The sequence below is a fragment of the Pantherophis guttatus genome, chromosome 1 (assembly GCF_059756535.1).
Source record: "Pantherophis guttatus breed Tessera chromosome 1, ASM5975653v1, whole genome shotgun sequence".
In the NCBI taxonomy this organism is placed as follows: Eukaryota; Metazoa; Chordata; class Lepidosauria; order Squamata; family Colubridae; genus Pantherophis; species Pantherophis guttatus.
In genome coordinates, this window is record NC_142063.1 from 347,598,440 (window position 1) to 347,619,592 (window position 21,153).

At 50.0% G+C, this 21,153-nt stretch overlaps 1 protein-coding gene across 2 annotated transcripts; it reads left to right on the forward strand.

Annotated features, from left to right (window-relative positions):
- Positions 1–1,832: 1,832 nt before the first annotated feature.
- NUFIP2 (nuclear FMR1 interacting protein 2) lies at positions 1,833–20,359 on the forward strand. Of its 2 annotated transcripts, none has more exons than XM_034404316.3 (4): positions 1,833–2,029; positions 10,372–12,105; positions 14,037–14,069; positions 15,006–20,359. In XM_034404316.3, the coding sequence occupies exons 1-4, from the start codon at positions 1,918–1,920 to the stop codon at positions 15,056–15,058; spliced, it is 1,932 nt and encodes a 643-aa protein (XP_034260207.3). In that variant the 5' UTR covers positions 1,833–1,917; the 3' UTR covers positions 15,059–20,359. The 2 variants fall into 2 exon arrangements, with proteins under 2 accessions (XP_034260207.3, XP_034260209.3); XM_034404318.3 differs by lacking the exon at positions 1,833–2,029 and adding an exon at positions 3,740–5,328.
- The last annotated feature ends 794 nt before the right edge of the window (positions 20,360–21,153 follow it).

Here is a 21,153-nt window from a genome sequence, read left to right on the forward strand (position 1 = left end):
ACGGAAATGCGGGTTCCTATTGTCATAAGTCGAGGGCTACCTGTACAGGTAGTCCTCGACTTAACAACATTTAGTGTCTGTTCAAAGTTACATCACTGAAAAAAAGTGACTTATTTTTCACACTTCACAGACATCGCAGCCATCCCCCATGGTCACGTGATCAAAATTCAGACATTTGACAATTGACTCGTATTTATGACGCTCGCAGTGTCCCCTGGTCATGTGATCCCCTTTTGCGACCTTCGGACAGGCGAAGTCAATGGGGAAGCCCACTTAAATGTGTTACTAACTTAACAACTGTGGCAAGGAAGGTCGTAAACTAGGAACAAAATTTACTTACTAGCAAATGTTTCGCTTAGCAACATAAATTTTGGCCTCATTGGGGTTGTAAGTCGAGGACTTCACAGTGCGGAAGTGAGTCAAGACTGCTTTTAAAAGCAACGGAGGAGCTTTTTTATATAAAGAACGTTATAATTTATGGACCGCCATGCCCATCAGCCTCCATGGTTCACGGTGGGGAGCAATGGGTGTGAGAGTCCACACTGCCCCCTGGAAAACGGGGAGGGGGTTTAGATCCGGCGTCCCTAAAGGAGAAGGACTGTCATGCCCATCAGTCTCTCCTTCACCGTGGGGGGCTGTGGGCTCAGGGGTCCCATGCAATCCTGGAAAATGGGGAAGGGGCTTGGAACTGACACCCCCTAAGGAGATGGACTGCCATGCCCATCAGCCTCCCTCCTTTTTCCGGCAGAGAGCGATGGGTATGGGAGTTCCATCCCCTCCTCCTGGATGGGGTCTTGGAGCCAGTGCCACGGAACAACTACCATGCCCATCATCCTTCATTCTCCGTGGGGAGCAATGGTCTGAGGAGTCCCATTGTGTTGTCTGGGATGGGAGGGGGCTTGAAACCGGTGCCCCTGAAGTAGAAGGCCTGCTGCGCCCATCAGCCTCCCATCCCTCTCCGGCAGAGAGCGATGGGTATGGGAGTCCCATCCCATCCTCTTGGACCATGGAGAAGGGGCTTTGAGTCAGTTCACCCCAAAGTAGAAGGACCGCCGTGTCCATCAGCCACACTCCCCTTCCTGATGGAGTCCCGTCCCATCCTCCTGGACTTTGGGGAGGGGTCTTGGACCGTGCACCCCAGGCGTAGAAGGACTGCCCTGCCCATCAGCCTGGAGGAGAGCGATGGGCTTGGGAGTCCCATTGCATTGTCTGGGATGGAAGGGGGGGGCTTAGAGCTGGAGCCCCCTAAAAGGGAGCATTGACCGCCGGGGCCCATCCGCCTCCATCCATCCCCAGTGGGGAGCGATGGGCTGGGGAGTCCCATCCCACCCTCTTGGCAAACGGGGAAGGACGACCACGCCCATGGACTCGGGAATCCCCGCCCCTTTTCCTTGGCTGCAACGCTGCCCGCTGTCCACGTCCGCCGGGGGGCGTGCCAGGGGGCGGGGCCGTGGGCGTGGCTTGCGCTCGGGAAGCGCCCTTTCCTTGGGCCGGGCAGGAGGAGGAGCAGCCCCTCCCCTCGCCTGGCTGCCTGCCTGCCTGGGCGGGGCCGTGGGCGTGGTTTGCGCTCGGGGGGGGAAGAGGAGGAGAGAGGGAGCAACCCCCTCTTCTATCGCCTGCCTGCCTGGGCGGGGCCATGGGCGGGGCTTACACTCGGCGGGGGGGAAGAGGAGGAGAGAGGGAGCAACCCCCTCTTCTATCGCCTGCCTGCCTCCCTGCCTGGGCGGGGCCGTGGGCGTGGCTTGCGCTCGGAGGGAGGAGGAGGAGGAAAGAGGAACAGCCCCCCTCCCTCCCTCCCTCCCCTGCCTGCCTGGCTGGGCGGGGCCGGAAGTGGCGGCGGCGGCGGCGGCGGCCTCCCTTCCGCGCCAGGCAGCCGGGGGCGGGCGGGCGAGCAGGCGGAAGGGCGGCCGGTGCCCGATGGAGGCGCCCCCCCCGCCGCTCTGCTTCTACGGCCAGGGCCGCCCCCCGGGCCAGCCAGGCGCCCCCCCCGCGGCCCCCCCGCCCGCAGACGGACACGGAGCAGCAGCAGGTCTGAGGGGGAGGGGGGGAGGAAGGGGGAGGGGCGGCGGGGAGGCGGGAGGGGGAGAAGGAGGCGGGGGGGGCGAGTGGGGGGGGCTCCTTCTCCCCCTCGCCTCAGCCCGGCCAGGCCTCCCCGCCGACACCGGCGCCATGTTGGGCGGGCGGGAGGCCTTCTCTCTCTCTCTGAGGGGAAGGCCCGGAGGCCACGCGGGCCTGGTCTGGGCGGAGGGAGGGAGCCTGGGAGACAACCCCCCCCCCCACATATCCTTCCTGAGGGGAGGGGGAGGGAGGGAGGCCGTGGAGGCCCCTCAGGCGGCTTCCACAAGGCCGGACTACAACGCCCAGGATGCCCCGCGCAGCAGGCTGAGGGATTCTGGGAGTTGGAGTCCGCCCCTCACAGCAAGATGGCGGCTGGGGGGTTCTGGGAGTCGGACTCCACCCTTAAAGGATGCTGGGTGGGGGATTCTGGGAGTTGGAGTCCATTTATATTAAAGCATGCTGGGTAGGGGATTCTGGGAGTTGGAGTCCCTTTTAAAATGGGGGATTTTGGGAGTTGGAGTCCCTTTTAAAGCATGCTGAGTGGGGGATTCTGGGAGTTGGAGTCCATTTATATTAAAGCATGGGGGTTCTGGGAGTTGGAGTCCCTTTTAAAGCATGCTGGGTGGGGTATTCTGGGAGTTGGAGTCTATCCTTAAAGGATGCTGGGTGGGGGATTCTGGGAGTTGGAGTCCATCCCTCAAAGTAAGATGGCTGGGGGATTCTGGGAGTTGGAGTCCCTTTCTTTTAAAGCATGCTGGGTGGGGGATTCTGGGAGTTGGAGTCCATTTATATTAAAGCATGGGGGATTCTGGGAGTTGGAGTCTATCCTTAAAGGATGCTAGGTGGGGGATTGTGGGAGTTGGGAGTCCACCCACCCATCTTAAAACTAACAAGGGTGTGAAAAGCTGGAAAGGCCTCCTCCAAGATGACCAGTCCCTTACCCGGCCTTTCAAATCTCCCAACCGGAGCCACAAACTTTCTAGCATGATGACAATCTGGGGACTCGGCTTTCCTTGGGAGGTGGAAATGGGGAAGGGGAGGCCCACGGAGTGGGCCTGTGGGGATGGGGGGAGAGTGCGTGTGTGACCGCAACACCAGGCATTCATTTATTTATTTATTTATTTTGGTCTGGCTTTCCAGATGCTTTCACACCACTTCTCTTAAGCAGGCTGGGTAGTCCGCACTAGCAGCTGAACATGGGGCTTGTAGTTGCATCCTTCTGGAAGGGGGTTGAGGTCTCTGTTTCCTACCCCCTTTTTCATGGAGCGGAATAGATTTTTTTCCCCAAAAAAATCCTGCCACTGATCCAACCAACCAAGTTCCTGTGCATGGCTTAAACTAGTTTGGTTTTTTTTTTTTTTCAAATTTGGCTCCTTTAAGAGGGGTGGACTTCAACTCCCAGAATCCCCCAGCCAGCTAGCTATGCCCCAAACCCAGCGCATTAGGCTGTGTTAACAGGAGTGTGGTCCATTAAGGTAGAGGCCTCCAAACCTGGGAGCTTTAAAACTTGTGGATTTCAAGTCTCAGAATTCCCTGGTTGCCATGCTAGCTGGGGAATTCTGGGAGTTGAAGTCCATAAGTTTTAAAAAGTTGCCAAGTTTAGAGAGCCCTACATTAAGGGAACCTATCAGGATTGAGGGTGGGTGGGGGAAATTGCAGCCAGGTGACCCTTTTGGGGGGCAGGTAGAGCATGTTTTATGCACGGCAAGGGCTTGTGAACTCAGCACGTTGCACGCACCCAGCTTTGACGCAACTAAACTGCCTTGCAAGATTGTTGTGTGATAAAATGACTGGATACTTGGAAATTTGAAAAACATTGGCTTAGACCCGACTGGTATATCTTGGAGGTCTTTTACCTCTTGTGCTGTGTTGTCATTGTTGGTCAGGAATTGGCGGGTCCCTATTTGTGTGGTTAGCACAAGCGCATAAATCTCAGGCCACAAACGAGGCACTTGTGTTGTGTCGCAAGAGCTTGCCTTGCTGCAAAGATTACCTGAAGAAATTTGGGTGCCTCCTGGTTCCTACGCTGGACTGAATGTTGTAATGTGGCCTGTTCATTTTTCTTTGCGTTTGTGTTTGTGTGAACCAGCCCACCTGTGGTTTTGTCGATCAGGTTTGTGGCTTCTTATCGTTTCAGCCAGCTTGGGCTCAGTTATTAAGAGTTTCCCACTGCAAGTTTTCCTTGACTTAACAATCACAATTGAGTCTAAAATTTCTGTTGCTAAGTGAGACATTTGTTAAGTGAGTTTTGCTCCATTTTACCACCTTTTTTTTTTCTCACAGTGGTTAAGTGAATCTTTGCAATGGTTAAGTTAGTCACACTGTCTTTAAGTGAATCTGGCTTCTCTATTGCTTATCAGAAGGTTACAAAAGGGGGTCCTTTATGCAACCGTCATAAATATGAGTCACTTGCCAAGCAGCAGGTGACCATGGAGATGCTGCAATGGTCATAAGTATGAGAATCGGTCCTAAGTCACATTTTTGGGTGCCATTCTAACTCCAAATGGTTGTAAGTTGAGGACTTCTTGTATAAATTGAAAAATCTCTGGCTTGTAATAGCATTTTGTGGGATGAAAATATATCCCTCAAGTCCTGAGTTTGGACTAGTTCATCCCCCCTTCCCCGCCTCAAAAAAACCCCCTAAAAAAGACCTTTTCCTGAAAACTTGGCAAAGGAGATGCTGCACAGCTGCATGGATTATTTTGGTTAAGTGGAAGTCTTAATTTTTGGATGCTTTGGAGAGACTCTTTGTGCTGATGGATTTTTGTCTCGGACAAAAAAAACAACAACACATTAACAAAATAATTAAACCGCCTGTCTTAAGTTTAGGGAGTTTATTTCTAACATTCTGGCCTGCATCCATTTCAAATTCTCACGACACAAACGTCCACGTTTTGGACTGGCCTAAGACGTCTCCTGCATTTGGGAGAACATTTTTATGGCTGGAAGTGACTTCGTCTCATGAAATAATCAGCAGCTAATCACGAAGGACGCCAGGGAGCCTGCTGGATGGCGAGCTCTAAAAATTATTTTTTGAGGGGTGTGTGTGTGATCGAATGCATTCTGCTGATTTTTAAGGTGAGGTCATCGTTGATCCGGAGTGCATAATCGTAGCATTTAATCCTTAAAACTGTGAAAGAAGTTCATGAAAATATTGATTGAGAAGATCCTGGAGAAATGAGGCCAAACGAAGCTTCATCCATTGCTTCTCTTTATGGGAGATGTCGGGGTGCTCTCTTGAGTTTGGAGGTTTCATTAGTACCAAACCAGGTAACATAATCAGTGCTAGAAGGGAGGGGGGTTTGCAGGGGAGAGGAGGAAGATGAAGAGGAGGAGGGCAACTGTGGGGTCCTTGGTGCTTCTTGCGAACGTTTCATTACCAAACTAGGCAACATCACCAGGGGAAGAAGAGGGTGGGGTTTTGTGGAAAAGAGGAGGAGGAGAAAGGGGAGAGGGAGGAGGAAGAAGGAGACTGTGGGGTCTCTTGCGAACATTTCATGACCCAACTAGGTAACATCACCTGTGCTAGAAGAGGGGGATTGTTGTAGAGAGAAGGAGGAGGAGGAAAAGAACTGTGCGGTCCTTGGTGGGGGGGGGGTTATTGCAGACATTTCATTACCAAACTAGGTAACATCATCAATGCAAGAAAACCACCCAGCTCACAGAGCACCAAGGACCTGGCAGTCTCTTTCCTCCTCCTCCCCTCCAAATCCCTGCAAAGCACTGATGATGTTACCTAGTTGGGTCAGGAAACGTCTTCAAGAAAACCACTCAACTCAGAGAGCACCAGGGACCCCAGAGTCTTCCTCCTCCTTCTCCTCTTATTCTTCCTCCTCTTCCTCCTCCCCTCCTCTTCGCCTCTGGTTCCTCCTTTTTCCTTTCCTCTTCCTCCTTCCTTCCCTCCTCCTCCTCCTCCTCCCTTTGGGTGGTGCTGTGGCCTAGAGGTGGAGCTCTTGCCTCCCAGTCAGGAGGTTGTGAGTTCGGTCCTAGGTAGAGGCCAGATGTAGGGTCTCCTGCTTGGTCAGGGGGTTGGACTAGATGACCTGCAAAGGTCCCTTCCAACTCTGCGATTCTACATTCTAACACTGATGATGTTCCCTAGTTGGGTCATGAAATATCTGCAAGAAAACCACCCAAAGGACGCCTCAATTCAACCCCGAGTTGCATAGATTCTCTTCTATTGGTACCCACAATGATGTTTTACGGCCTTAGTCAAAGAGATGTTTCTTGACCTGGGGAAGCATTGAGACTCCCGCTCTCATCATCCTTTGCCAGCCTGGCAGTTGAGGCTGATGGACTTTGTAGCCCAGGCTCTCTAGAAGAGGAGACAACGATGGTGTATTTATTTATTCATTCATTCATTCATTCATTCATTTGCCAGGCTTACATGGTATGGCTTCTAAACTCTGAAAGAGTTTTTGAGCATCGAGACAATTGGGGGGGGCTAGGGTTAGGGTTGGGGGGGGCTTCTCAGGCTTTGCAGTTTTTTAAAACAGGCAGACTTCAATTCCCAGAATTCCCCAGCCGGCGGAGCTCACCTTATAGTCAGCAGAACCGATTTCATCCTTCTCCAAAATAATTTTTTTTTACAATTCGCAATCCAGAAACTCCTCCTGGGAGCTTCGTGATGAAAGTTGCGCATGACTTCACGACTTACAAGTCACGTCCGAACCATAAAAACCATTCCCTCAAATGCCCCTCCCCAAAACTACTAGGGGGAGGGAAAAAAAAATCCAGGTGGCTCTTGAAACGAGATAAACGGTTCTGTTTGCGAGAATTTGAACTGGACAGAAGCCACCACATGGCAGGTCATTCTCGGCTTAGGACCATTCGTTTCACAACTTTTTAGGACCGGTCCTCTTACTTACGACCGTCACAGCATCCCGATTACTGACTTGAGAAAAGTTTCACGTTAAAAAATGAAGGAGACCCATTTTTATTTTTATTTTTTTAAATCTGACAGATAAGCAGTGAATTGTGCAAATGACGGTAAATGTTGTTTTCCTGCAGCAGTGTTGAAATTCTTGGATGTTTTCAGGGCTGGAGATGTTGCAGAGTCTGTAAGCTTTTTTGTGGCTCTTGTTTTATTATTGTATTCAACGGTTTTGACCGCGTTCTTAAAGGTTTGGTTTTTAAGTACAGGTAGTCCTCAATGTACGTCCACAATGGAGCCCAAAATTTAGGCGGCTAAGTGAGAAATTTGTTAAGTGAGCTTTGCCCCATTTTGCGACCTTTCTTGCCGGGTTAGTAACCCGGTTGTTAAATGAATCCGGCTTCCTGCTTGTCAGAAAGTCGCAAAGGGGGAATCACGTGATCCCGCAACCGTCATGAACGTGAATCAGTTGCCAAGCATCTGAATGTAAATCACGTGACCAGGGGGATGCCACAACGGTCGTAAGTGTGAAAAAGCACCCTTTTTCCCAGTGCCATTGTAATTTTGAATGGTCACTAAGCAAATTGTTATAACTCAAGGACTATCTGTATAGTATTTTGATTGCTGCTTTCTTCTTATATACTTGTGGGCAATGCCCAGAGCGCCCAAGAGAGAGACAGGTACCGTGGTCCTTGATTTACAACCGTTTGTTTAGCGACCACCAAAGTTGCAACCGCACTGGGTGAAAAAACCCAGTTCTTGCACTTATGACCGTTTTCAGCCTCCCTGTGGTCATAAGATCAAAATTCGGGCGCTTGGCAACTGATAGTATTTAGGATTTTTGCATTGTCCTGGGGGGGGGGGGTTGGGTGATGTCACATGATCTCCATTTGTGACCTTCCCAGGGGAGAAAGCCAGATTCACTTAACAACCGCATGAGCCACTTAACGGCCGTGCCAAAAAAAAAAAAAAAAAAAGCAAAATCGAATGCGATTCATTCAACCCCCTGTCTTGCTTAGAAACAGAAATTTAGGTCCCGGTTACAGTTGTAAGTCAAGGATGACCTGAATTAAATTCCCTAAACTGAGAACAATTTTTTTTCCCCCTGCCTGCCTTATAAGGTTGCAGAAACTCAGCCCAGGCGATTTGGGGAATCAGTCCAAGGCCTTAAGCCACCTTCCAAATCGTGGTTTATTCTTTCTCCTTCTCTTGATCTCAGCTGGTTTGTCTTCCCGCAGTTCAGCTTCTCCAGTCCCAAAGGTGCTTTTTTTCAGGAGGCAACTGGACTTTTCTGGTTTTTTTCTCTGAGGATGTTTCGCTTCTCATCCAAGAAGCTTCTTTAGCTCTGACCGAATGGTGGGAAAGGGAAGGATTGATACGCCTTGCAGACAGCTGGTCATTTGCATCCTTTTTAGAGCAGTGTTTCTCAACCTTGGAAGCTTGAAGATGGGTGGACTTCAACTCCCAGAATCCCCCAGCCAGCGCTGCTGGCTGGGGGATTCTGGGAGTTGAAGTCCACCCATCTTCAAGCTTCCAAGGTTGAGAAACACTGTTTTAGAGGGTCATTGAGGCTGCTTGGAGGTTTCTCTGTGTCCTCAGGGTCACCTGAGTGGTGCAATTTCTTCCTCTGGAAATCCATTCCTACTCCCACACCATTCCAAGGGTCTTCATCCCAAATTGTATAGCTAAAAGTCTGTAGAAATTCTCCGTCATCCATGGTTGCCCCAAAGGTGCTTTTTCAGAAGGCAACTGGACTTTTCTGGTTTTTTTCTTTTGAAGACATTTCACTTCTCATCCAAGAAGCTTCTTCGGCTCTGACTGGACAGTGGTGAATGGAAGGACTCCAGCCTGTTGCTCTTTGGGTCTACCCTATGTTGGCTTGTATGTTGGCTGGAGAAGCTTCATCCAGGCTGCGGGCTGAGATGGTCCAGGGTCCCATTTTCCTAGAGCTGAAGAACCAGGGGTAGATTTTGGGGTCTGTTCAATGTGGGGGTGCAGACTCTTTGCTAAATGGAGACACCTCTCCTAGCCCAGGCACGTTTCCAAAGCTTTTGAGTTCAAAGGTGGTTTTGGCCTGCCTATTACAGTTAATCCTCGATTTATGGCCCCAATTTGAACCCAATTTTTCTGTTGCTAAGCAAGACAGTTGTTGTTAACCGAGTTTTGCCCCATTTGACCTGTCTTGCCACGGATGCTAAGTGAATCATTGCAATCGTTCAGTTAGTCACACCGTTGTTAAGTGAATCTGGGTTCGCCATCGACGTTACTTGTCAGAAGCTCGCAAAGAGGGAATCACATCACCCCGGGACAGTGCAACCGTCATATATATGAGTCAGTTGCCAGCCAAACGCCTGAATTTCGATCACAGAACCGCGGCGGTTGTAAGTGCGAAAAGGAGCCACTTTTCCCAGGGCCGTTATAACTTCGAACGGCCACTAAATGAAGTGTTGCAACTTGTCTGCCGTTCCTAGAAACAGGCGTGCCTTTTCTCATTGTCCCGTAGCTGTCCTCACCGGGATCATATTTCTCCTTCGGGGTACAATTTTGTCTCTGCACCCCCAGTTTCCTCCGGCGTCCTCTCAGGTCTGCGAATCTGAGGATTCTGGGTTCCCGAATGCTGTTAGGGGCCCAGAATCAGGGTGGATAAAAATCAATGATTTTTTTTAAAAAATCAAAAAAATCAGATTTTTTTTATTTAAATCGGATTTTTTTTTATTTAAATCGGATTTTTTTTTATTTTTATCAAATTCATTTTAATAAAATGCTTTTGGAGTAAAAAATCTATCTAAAGATAGTTTCTTTAGATATAATTTATAATTTAGTTTATTCAGCGTGAAATGGAGCTTAGGTATGTAGCATGAGGCTGTATATTCTGCAATATTGGGACTCTCGGTGAGTCAACAGCAGGTCACAGGAGGAGCTGCTGAGGGACAGAGATGGCAGTTGCTCTTTAAAAATTATGATTTAAATCGAGTTGATTTAAATCAAGCCTTTTTACTAGTGATTTAAATCATGATTTAAATCGTGATTTAAATCGACTTGATTTAAATCAAATCCACCCTGCCCAGAATCGTTATTTTTATTTGAAATTTATAATCTGCATCCTCCGGAATTGCCCGCCCCCCCCCTCCCCCCATTTGCACGAGAAACACATGGTGGATGAAAAGCCTTCCAGTCTTGTCAGAAGTCTTCCTTCTCCTTGGCCTGTCCTTGATGCAACCTGGGCCAAATCTGAGCAATGCCATCAAAAAAGTGGTAGAGCAGGCTCGCACCCAGGGGAAAATGCTTCCACAGCAAGCCTCCGTTGGCAGTTTGGGGTGTCAAACTGCCCAAGTTTGGCATTTGGGGTGTGTCTGGGGGGGGGGGTGTCTTTTGAATGCCTTCTTCAAGCAAGATATTGTGTTGGAGACCTCTAATCTTCCCCTGTTCCCTTTCTGCAGATTATGGCGAACTCAACGGAACCGTTGGTGACCGAGACCCCTTCCTGACGTCTCCCGGTGCCGGTGACTTGTCTGGCCCCGTTTCCGTCGTTCCCAACGGCAGCCAGCCCGGCAGAGAGCTCGGCTTGGCTCTCAAGCAGACGGGGAAAGGCGGCATGTTTGTCAAAGCTGGACTGAAAACGAAGACCTTCAGCTTGAAAAACAGCCTGGACAGGAAGAACGAGCGATGCCACGAGAGCCGAGCCAGAGACGGTCAGTCCTGGGACAAAACCGAGATGCACCCCGTCCCCAACGGCATCGTGGCCGACGGCTCTGAGTACCTCGCCAACGGCTGTATCGGCAAAGGGGCGGACAACGACGGCAGCGGCTCGGAGAGCGGCTACACCACACCCAAGAAGCGGAAAGGCCGCCGCAACAGCGCCAAGGGCTGCGAGAACCTGAGCCTGGGGCAAGAGAAGGTTGTGCCGTGCAGCCCCGTCCCGGCCTTGAAGGTGGAGACGGACCCCTTCAGGGCTGACGGAGGGGACCTGAAGGCCGACACTCGGCCGGACGGCCTGAAACCCGCTTGGAAGTGTGAGCAGCCGGGCGGGCTGGGGGTGGGCCGCGGGAAGCCAAGCGGAGTTGGGGACATGCTCCGGAAGGCAGCGGAGGCCAAAGTCGGACAGGCTGGCAAAAAGTTTGAGGAGCGTCCCAAGGGGAAGCACGTCTTGGTGTCGTCCTCAAAGGAAGATTCTTGGACCCTGTTTAAGCCGCCCCCGGTTTTCCCCGTGGATAACAGCAGTGCGAAGATCGTTCCCAAAATCAGTTATGCAAGCAAAGTGAAAGAGAACCTCAACAAGGCGGCTCCTTCTCTGTCCTCCTCCTCCTCTTCTTCCTCCTCCTCCTCCTTGTGTTCGTCTTCTGCGGGCGAGGTCCAGGTCCAGACCTCCAACCGCCTCTCCCAGGTCCCCATGTCCGCCATGAAGTCTGTTACATCGGGCAGCTTTTCCAACGGGCCCATCTTGGCCGGGGCTGACCGTGGGGTGTGTCCAGCTGGGGTCCAGGCCCTGCTGGTGCCAGCTGCTAGTACTGTCCTTTCGGCTTCTTCCAAACTGGCACCTCAGGACGCCGGTCCCTCTGCGGCCGCCATGGACCCGCAGAAGTCGAGTCTTTTCATCTACCCGTCAAACATGCACGGCCTGTTCAGCGTGGCGGCCCAGGCCGAGTCTCCGTTCATGGCCACGCAGCAAAACCTAGGCGATATCTTCCAGAACCAGTGGGGGTTATCCTTTATAAACGAGCCCAACGCGGGCCCGGAGACTTCGCCCAGGAAGCCAACGGACACCAAGGTGGCCGAGGTGACTTTCCAGGGGCCTTGCCCCGCCACGTCGGTTCCTCAGGGGGCTGAGACGTCTTCCGCTGGACCTGAACAGCCGGCCTTCCCCAAGGCCTATGAGCTGGCCAAACGGACTAGTCCCCAGCTGTTGGGCGGACTCTTAAAGATGGGGGCCGCTGGGGAGGAGAGCGACCTGCTGTTAGAGCCTCATTTGCCTGGGGTCCTGCCCCAGGCTGAGTTGGGGGGCCCGGGAGCCTTTGTGTTCCTCGCCAAGGACTACCACGTAGACAGTCACCTGTCTTCACCTACGAACACTTTGTTAGTCTCCACCAAAGAGCAGAAGCGCCCCGGCAGCCTAGAACGGAAAGCCAGCTGTGGGGAGTTTGACCTGCGGGCAGCTGTTCTATATCACATCCAAGGTAACGTCTCCAGGGCTTCCTCCCCCCCCCTCCCCGCTGGGAGGGACTCCATTGCCCATCAGCCTTGGCGTTTTCTGGAGAACTCCAGTCTGGTTTGGGGTTGGGGGAAGGTTTGGGCCCTGTTAAGGATATTCTTGGCTCATAACCGATGTTATGGGTTATTGAGCCGAGTACCCCTTGAGTATGCACATGAAAGCATCTGAGAGTGAATAACCACAGTTAATATACTGACACACTGAGTTGTGGTAGTCTTCTACTTTTTAGAAAAAAGTAAAGCAAAGTCCAATAACAATCCATGTCATACACAGATAAGGCGATAGTTAAAATATCAATTCAGGGATATTCCAAGTACAAAGTCTTCTTACCAATTGTTGTCATTATACAATAAAAACAGTTCTTCTTGAGTTTCAAACAGGAACGAGTTCAGTATTAAAACAGTCAATAAATAGTAGAAAGCAACAAGTAGCAATGATCAAACAAGTGATCATGCAGAGAGACCAAGTAGAGAGTAACAGCAAATAAGCAGATAAAATGGTGCAGTGTTTTACAAGCCATGATTCAGGCTTCCCCTTAAGTACATTGGCTAGAGAGCTCAGCCAATCAGGATACAGGATGATGCAATACAGCCTTAAAGCAATATAATACCTTTTGACAAACATGCATTGATAGTTTATATATTGCCTGACCAACTAGTTAGACAATAGCCATTTCCTAACAGGCTCTACCCTCCAGGGCTGGCGTTGGGTCTCCTCGGAGACCGGGAGCTGGGAGGGGGGCAACTGTTACGCAACCACAATGGAGCCCTGATATTTCTGTTGCTATAAGTGAGACGGTTGTTAATGTGAGCCTTGCCCCGTATTACCTCCTTTCTTGCCGCTTTCTCAGGAAGGGGAAACCGACGGGGAAAGTTTGCACGTGTCCCACGCATGATAGCAGCCCCGTCTCTGGCCCCGCCACGCCCACGTGGCGGATCCTGCCTACCTGGCTGGCTTGCGAGCCTCCTGGGACTTGTGTAAAAACTCCCGATCCTCACTTAACAACAACAATACAGCTAGTGCTCGACTTAACAACCGTTCATTTAGCGACCATTCGAAGTTACAATGGAATTGGGGGGAAAAGCAACTTATGACCTTTTCACACTTAACGACCGTCGCAGCAGCATCTCTGTGGTCACGTGATCAAAATTCAGCACCTGTGGCAACTGACTCGTATTTACGATGGGTTGCCGTATCCCAGGGTGATGTGATCCCCTTTTGCGACCAGCAAAGTCAACAGGGAAGCCAGATTCACTTAAGAACCGTGTCGCTAACTGAACAAGGGCAGCGATTTACTGTGGCAAGAAAGGTAAAAACAGAGCCAAACTCACTTAACGACTATCTCGCTCAGCCATGGAAACGATGGGCTCAAGTGGGGTCATAAGTCGAGGACTACCTGATGGCAGTTTGGGGACTGCTTTTGCTAAATAATGTGGTCATATGATGTCATATTTTATTTTATTTTTAAGTTTTTTATTAATAATTCAATTAATAATTTATTAATAATTCAAACAGTGGACATGGTTTGACATCTCCGGTTTCTAACATTTCCGTCTAATTCAAATTAATAAATAATATATTCCTTAATCTATACACAAATTTACATATATCTATCTTCATTATATGTCAAGCATACTACATAATTCCTCCTAAACAACTATATCCATATCCAGTAAACCTATATCACACTCACAGGTTCAGTATACATTGACATATATATTTCCAGACATTCACTACGTCATATTTTATGACTGCCTCGCTTAGTGATGGAAATTCCGGTCCCAATTACCGTGGTTAAGCAAGGACTGCCTGTACATTCTAATTAATAAGAGTCTGCTTATGTGTCTTTGCAATACTAACCAGTTTCTCCCCCTTCCCCCATTTTTTTTCTTGCAGAAATGGAATCTATTTGTAATTTGCAAAAGCGAGGTAAGAGTTTACAGGGGTTTCCCTACTTCAGTCCTCTTAAAAGGGAGGAGGCACATTGTTATTGTAGTGGAGGACAGCAGGAGGTTTAGGGCAGGGGCTCTCCAAACTTGAGACCTGTGGACTTCAACTCCCAGAAGTCCCCAGCCGGCTGTCTGGGAGTTGAAGTCCACAGGTCTCAAAAGTGGCAAGGTTTGGGAGACCCCTGTCTTAAATGGCATGGTGTTGGAATTCATTGTTGGAATGTATTTGTGTGCAACAACTAGAGTAGTAATATTCGGCCAGTAGATGGCAGTGTTTACAAGCTTGGATCTATGGTATATACTGGGGTGTCAAACTCGATTTCATTGAGGGCCGCATCAGGGTTGTGTTTGACCTGGGGGGCGCCAGGGTGGACGTGGCCAGCTCGACATCACTTGTGACGGGGGTGCTTGTGGTGTCCCAAGCGCTCTGCCAGCGAAAACGGGCTCCCGAGCTCTGTTTTTGGCTGTGACTGCTTCCTGCAACCCTCTGCCAGCGAAAACTGAGCTCGGGAGGGCCGCCCGTGAACCTCCCAAGCTCCATTTTCACTGGCAGAGGCACCATGGGCCGCTCATTTGCTGTTTCCAGGACGGCCTCACAGGCCAGATCTGAGCACCCCGCAGACTGGATCCAGCCTGCCAGGCCTTGAGTTTGACACCACTGGTATGTATTCTATGCCCTTTCGTTTTAAGTAGAATTTCCTATGACAATTAAAACAGTTAAGCAGTAAAGCACATGGTGATTGTACTCTTCGTTTGATCTATGGTGCTATATATAAGCAGAATTTCAGGGGGACTCTTGATCACTGCGGTTGGGTTTGGGGGCATCACTGATCTTCACTAATGCTGGGCTCAGGGTGGCCGCAGGAGTGACATGCTGGACGTCCGGTTCACTCGGACTCTGTTCTTTCTTTTCCAGACCCAAAACGGATAATCACTTACACCGAAGCCCTGGACACCCCCAGCACCTGAGCAGCAGCTGACGGTTTCCGCTGGGCCCGTGGCCAGCCCCGTGGCCCATACCCGAAGGGGTCGCTGGGCCTCTCTGGTCATCTGAATCCGAACCGCAGGAACATCCCTTCACGTGTGTGTCCGTGTGTATACCGATGCACACCCGCATAACACAATCCCTATTCTGGGCTTGACGAAACTCTCTACCAAGCTGGCAGAGACTCCCCTGTGATTATTTAAACCCCCACTTCCGAATGTCCGGACCTTTCCCCATTTCTCGGTTTTTTTCCTCCCCCCCCCCCCCACCGCCTGTTTCATTTTTATTTTATTTTCCTTTTTGTTTTTCCTCCCTCCTGTTAAAATGAAACCAGATGTGGGTAGAGACTTAGCTTGTCCCGTAGCTCTTGAGCATCGCGAGCAGAAGCGTGTCAGGTTTTTTGTCGTCGTGTTTTCGGGGGGCCTTCGCAATCATTGGTCACACACTAACCAGGAGGAAACGCTTCCGCACCCCGCTTTTTTTCACTGGGGGGGGAGAAGGAATTCATCCTGGATCTTCGTGTCTTCCCACCACCCTGGCGAAAAAAAGGAAGGAAAAAGAAAAAAGTGGAAATTCAGACATTTGCCAAATTAGCGGGTTTCCCTTTTGGGGTGCGGTGGGGGCGATGTTTTCGCGAAGATACGTCCACCCTTCGAAACCCTCGACCGTGGTTGGCGGGGGTGGGGTGGGGTGGGGGTGAGGAAGGGACTTTTGTTTTTTTTAAAAAAATACGGTATCCAGGGTTGGGGTATGAGTGTCTGTCTGTGTGGCGAGAGCGAGAGTACGAATGCACTCGGTGGGGGCTCCTTCCATCCTTTTTAACGCCGGGATTCCCCCGGGATCAGGCCAAAAAAAAATACCTGGATCTATTATGAGTTTGGCTGGCGATTCTTTAGCGGGGGGTTCAAAGCATTTTTATTATTATTATTATTTTGCTAACGGTGTGCATTGCCTTGAATGTGAGGAGACACACACACACCGATGCATGTGGCAACTGGTATGGAAGTTAATTTATCTCCCTCCCTCCCTCCCTTCTGGGGGGGGGTGTCTCCCTCTCACTCACCCACTCTCCAGCCTGCTTTCTCACTATGGTGGTAACTCTGGACCGCTCCCGCCCTACCCCTCTTGTGGGGGGGAGGGGTCTTCTGAGGAGGGTCTCCGGATTTCCATTTTATGGCCTCTATTGTTCTGACCCGTTCTTGTTCCCTTGCGAAAGCAGAAGGGCGAAGTTGGGGTGGCTGGCACCAAAATCAGTTTTTTTTAAAAAATAAATAAATAAATAAAAATACTTCGGGTTATGGAGCAGGCAGGGTTTGGGGGTGAGGGGTGGGCTTGGGTGCATCCACAGCTGCAGCCAGGTCTTTGGGGGGTGGTCTTGAATTAGAAACTGTTCTCCCCCCAACCCCCAGTCAGGATTTCACAAGACAATCCCCAGATGTGGCAGGACACTACAGAAGTTGGGGGGGGGAGGCCTGGGGGGGGTACACATTTGGATCCCATGAAGCTCCTGGGTGGGTGGGTGGGTTTTCTTGATCTCTCAAGTGTGGGGAGGGTCTGCCACTGTTTGAAACTTTCATCCTTTCGGGCTTTGCGCCTTTTAACGCCTCTCTGAAAATGGGAAAATGCTTTTATTTTGCTAGGATTTAACTGCTGATCTTATTACTTCTCGCCCTGCGTCCTGCCCCCTCCCCACTCCCCTGCTGTCCCCCCACCCCACCCCAGGATTCAGTTGAGTAGGTGGTCCTTTCATTTTTGCATCATGGCGGACCCAACTCTGGTCCTTCCCCTGCCTGAAAAATCATACCTGTTTTTCCCGTTCCTCAAATAGATCTTAATTATTATCCCGTATTAAGATGGAGGGAGGGGGGGGCTTTTTCTGATCTGTTCCTTCTTGATTATGGACGAAATACTCTTTACCCCTCCCTTATGCGTAAAGGTCCCTTGTTTTTAAACTTTCCTCTATTATTATTACTATTATTGGGGTTTTTTTTTTTCTTTTGGAAAATCCTTTAGCCAAAGCCTTGGCCGCTTATTAAACAGAAACTCTTCTTTTAAACCTTTTCCTCTTCTCAGTTGGATTTTGTTTTAAATAATTGGGGCGGGGGGGACGGAAGAGCAATTCAGTGGAGCTGTGAATGACGGTGGCACATGAAAATAATGTATAGAAGTATACATATATATATATAAAAATATATATATATTTTCTTTTTTTGCTCAAGAGTATTAGTACTGTAGCATAAACCAAACCGGGGCAGACGTGGGGATGACAGGGAGTGGGGTGGGGGGGTCTGTACCTTTTGGGGAGGGGGTGGGGGGGCTCGCCTGCAGGTTTGCTGGGAACTTGCCGGCGCCCGAGGCCACGATTCGAAACCTGTTACCAGCTTCTGGTGCTCTTTAAGGGTGGGACTTCGGTCCACTCTTAACGGAAAACAATTTGAGGATGTGTGCAATATTATTATTATTATTTGTCCTGTAAAGCAGGGGTCTCCAACCCTCAGAAACTTTTAAGACTTGTGGACTTCAACTCCCAGAATTCCCCAGCCAGCATAGAAGCCTGGCCCCCTTCATTTATACAGCTAGACCTCGACTTCATTTAGTGACCGTTCAAAGTTACAACGGCACCGGATAATGACCCATGTTTCACAGGTACGACCACTTGCGGCGTCCCCGCAGTCATGTGATCAAAATCCTTGACGTTGGCAACCGACTCGTACTTATGACGGTTGCAGTGTCCCCTGGGGTCACGTGATCCTCTTTTGTGACCTTCTGACGAGCAAAGTCAAGGGAGCCAGATTTCGCTGAACAACTGCAGGTTACCAGTTTAACAACTGGTGTCAGTGACTCGCTTAACAACAGTGGCCAGAAAGGTCGTCAAACGGGGTGTGACTCCCTTAACAAAGGTCTCGCTTAATGACATAAATTTGGGCCTGAATTGCGGTCATAAGTTGAGGACTGCCTGTATTGGCACTGCCACCCTCTAGTCCCTAACTCAGGGCTTGGCAACGATGCCAACTTTACAACGGGCGGACTTCAATTCCCAGAATTCCTGAGCCAGCCATGCTGGCTGGCTCAGGAATTCTGGGAATTGAAGTCCGCCCGTTGTAAAGTTGGCATCGTTGCCCATTCCTGCTCTAGCTGTTGACTGGCACCAATGCCTCCCTAACATAGCTTATTAATTTGCTTTTCCCTGCCTGTTTTTTTAAGGGAGAGGAAATCCATCTAGCATTTTAAACTAAAGATTTAGCGCAGGGAATCGAAGCAGCCCATCTTACGATCGCGGCAATCCTCCTTTTCCACGTGCATACGAAGGAGGAGCTCAAAACATGCTGGCATCTCCCGATTCCCGGTGCCACTTGGGACGTGGTGGGGGTTTCGGGCATCATTTTTAACGGATTGGCACCCTGGAGTTTCCCAGAAGCTCCTTTGGGCGAGTGGGGGGAAGCCCTCGGGGGTCTTAAAACACATTCAATAAAAGCATTGGATTTCCGTGAACAGAACTGTCCGTCAATCCGTGTGCCCGTTTATGAAAAGTGCCAGCCTTTCTAGGAAGCCCATTGCCCAATCAAGGCTTGTGTTGTGTTTTGTGTGCCACATTAAGTCAAAAACGGAGGCCACCTTTTTGTGTGTCTCTTCCCCCCCCCCTTTCCGAGAACGGTTGCTGATGCTTTTTGTGTCTCTCTCCTGAGTGTGTTTCGGGGACGCTGTTGAAGCCAATTTTGCACACCCAACACGGCTCCCTCAAAGACCCCCAGGCCTGGGCTCTCCCCCCTCTTTTTTTTCTGTGCTTCTTTCACCCCTTCGCTCCTCTTTTAAAGGGTAGGCTGGTTATAAATGGGTCAGATTTTTTTTTCCCGCGCGCCGAGTTCAAATCCTGACGAGTTTGGCTTGGTTTGTGCCAAGTTTAATGCAACCTTCGGCCACTTCCAACTCCAAAGAATTCCCCAGACGGCACGAAAGAGAGAGAGAGAGAGCTGGTCCATCATGTAAATTAAAAAAAATGGCTGGCTGGGGAATTCTGGGAGTTAGAGTCCACAGGGCTTAAAATGGCTGAGATTGTGGACACCCCTGGCTTGTGTGAAGGAGCGAGTAAAACGTCCTTTTGCAAGGTTGTGTGCATGCAAACGACACCCTTAACACTGATGCATGGAGTAAACTTCTTTCTCACAAAGGCCTGTCTTGAGTTCCTGGCCTTTTTCTCTTGGTCCACCCTCCCCCCCCCTCACTCAAAATACACCTAATTCTCCAGATGTGGCTTTTGGGGGGTGGGCTTTAAGAAGCTTAATTTCACCTCCCTATTTTTCTCTCTCTGGAATAGCACTCAATCTGCCCTTTGGGTCCAACGCTTTGAGATCCAGGGATTGGATCTCTCACTTGCGGCTTCGGTTTGTTTTGGGGGTGCTCCCATCCCTCCTGCCAGACACCCCCAACTCCCCCCCCCTTGAGATGCGTGGAATCTGCACCCTTCTTTGGGGCTTTCAAGCGCGCCCCGATTTTCCTCGCCTGGGTGGCAGGACGCAGGATTTATTTCTAGCTACTCTCAAAGAGCATGCAGCCTCTTTTCCCCCTGTGACCGGCTGCACAGACTCAAGCCGCCTTTCGTTGCAAGTAATGCGTGTGAGGTTTGGCTGCTGCTGGCAAACATCTCTTTCCTTTGGGGTGGGTGGGTTTGTGGCGGAAAACAGACGTGCTTGCTTCGGTACCAAATTCGGGAGGGACGAAGGGGGCATCGGGGTCGGCAAACGAAGGGACTCTTCCTGGCACGGAGAGATGCAGGGAAAAATGCTTCTTTGCATGTGTTCTGCATTTTTTTTTTTTCTAGCTGCAGAAACACATTGCGCTTCTCAAGGTAGCAAAAATGGATTGTGGAGGGGCAAGACAGGAGGCCAGGTTTTCAGTGCAGGACCCAGAGCCCTCGCCTCTGTGGGGCTGGGATTCGCAGCGTTTTTAGTCCCTCCCCACGCACCAAAGCTTGATTGACTCTTCTGTCCACCAGGACCCCCAGGTGTGGGACAAGCCTGCCGGAGTTGCAGCCCTGCAGGGCGTTTCCTCCAACCCAGGACCGGGGAGAGCCAAAGCCCCCTTTTCCCTTTTTTTCCCTTCCTCCTTCGTTCTGAATTCTCCTCCACGATAGCGCTTCAGTGCTTAACCGTTTTTTTTTTAATATCTATTTTAATGAAGAAAAAATAAAATAAATCCCAGTGGGCAGAGATGTGTGTAGAACAAATAAATTAAAAGAGAGATGCTACATAATGTAAAATTGTTGATTAAAAAAAAAATTAAGTTTCCATGGTTTGGTTGTTTTTCTTCATCGTCGGTTTCTTTCTCCTTTCCTCCGAAGGTGAGTCTCTCAACCAGCAAGCATATTTTTTTCCCCCAGATTTACCTCCCTACCTCTTACGTTGAGAAACTGGTCTAAAAAAGAGGACAGATGTCTTTGCAGGCTCTCCGAAATCCAGGTCCTGGTTGTCTCAAAAGATGCTTTTCCAAAAGGCAACTGGGGTTTTTTTTCCCCCTTGAAAACGTTTCGCTTCTCATCTAGGAAGCTTCTTCAGTTCTAACTGAATAGTGGGGAATGGAAAGATTTATATTCTTTGCCATCCTTTGGCCATCAACTAAAGACACTTCTTGGATGAAAAGCGAAACATTTTCGGGGGCCGGGGAGGACTTTCAGAACTGGACTTCAGAAGAACTGAAGGATGAGAAGGGAAAAGTTTTCAAGGGGGAAAAAAAAATCCAGTTGCCTTTTTGGAAAAAGCACCTTTGGGATAAAGATATTTACCAGCCGGACCTATTAATGTCCATTTACCCATTATGGATGCTGAAGAGCTCCAGCTAAATCCAGCAGCAAAACTGAGTCTTCTTGGATGCCCTCAACAGACACGGCTTCCATGTCAGACATGGTTAAGATATGAGGGTCTACCCACACCTTGCAGTTAATAAGTATCCCGTTTCCCCAAAAATAAGACCCAATTGGAACATAAGCCCTAGCATGATTTTTCAGCATGCTCGTAATATAAGCCCTACCCCAAAATAAGCCCCAGTTAAGATTGTTGTGGTCCACCAGCAGCCTGCGGAGCTG

What these genes read in the sequence shown, in the direction of transcription:
- NUFIP2 (XM_034404316.3), top strand. Translation starts at nt 1,918, where the DNA reads ATGGAGGCGCCCCCCCCGCCGCTCTGCTTCTACGGCCAGGGCCGCCCC. An exon ending in CGGACACGGAGCAGCAGCAG is followed by an intron (nt 2,030 to 10,371) that starts GTCTGAGGGGGA and finishes CCCTTTCTGCAG; the next exon opens with ATTATGGCGAACTCAACGGA. An exon ending in TGTTCTATATCACATCCAAG is followed by an intron (nt 12,106 to 14,036) that starts GTAACGTCTCCA and finishes TTTTTCTTGCAG; the next exon opens with AAATGGAATCTATTTGTAAT.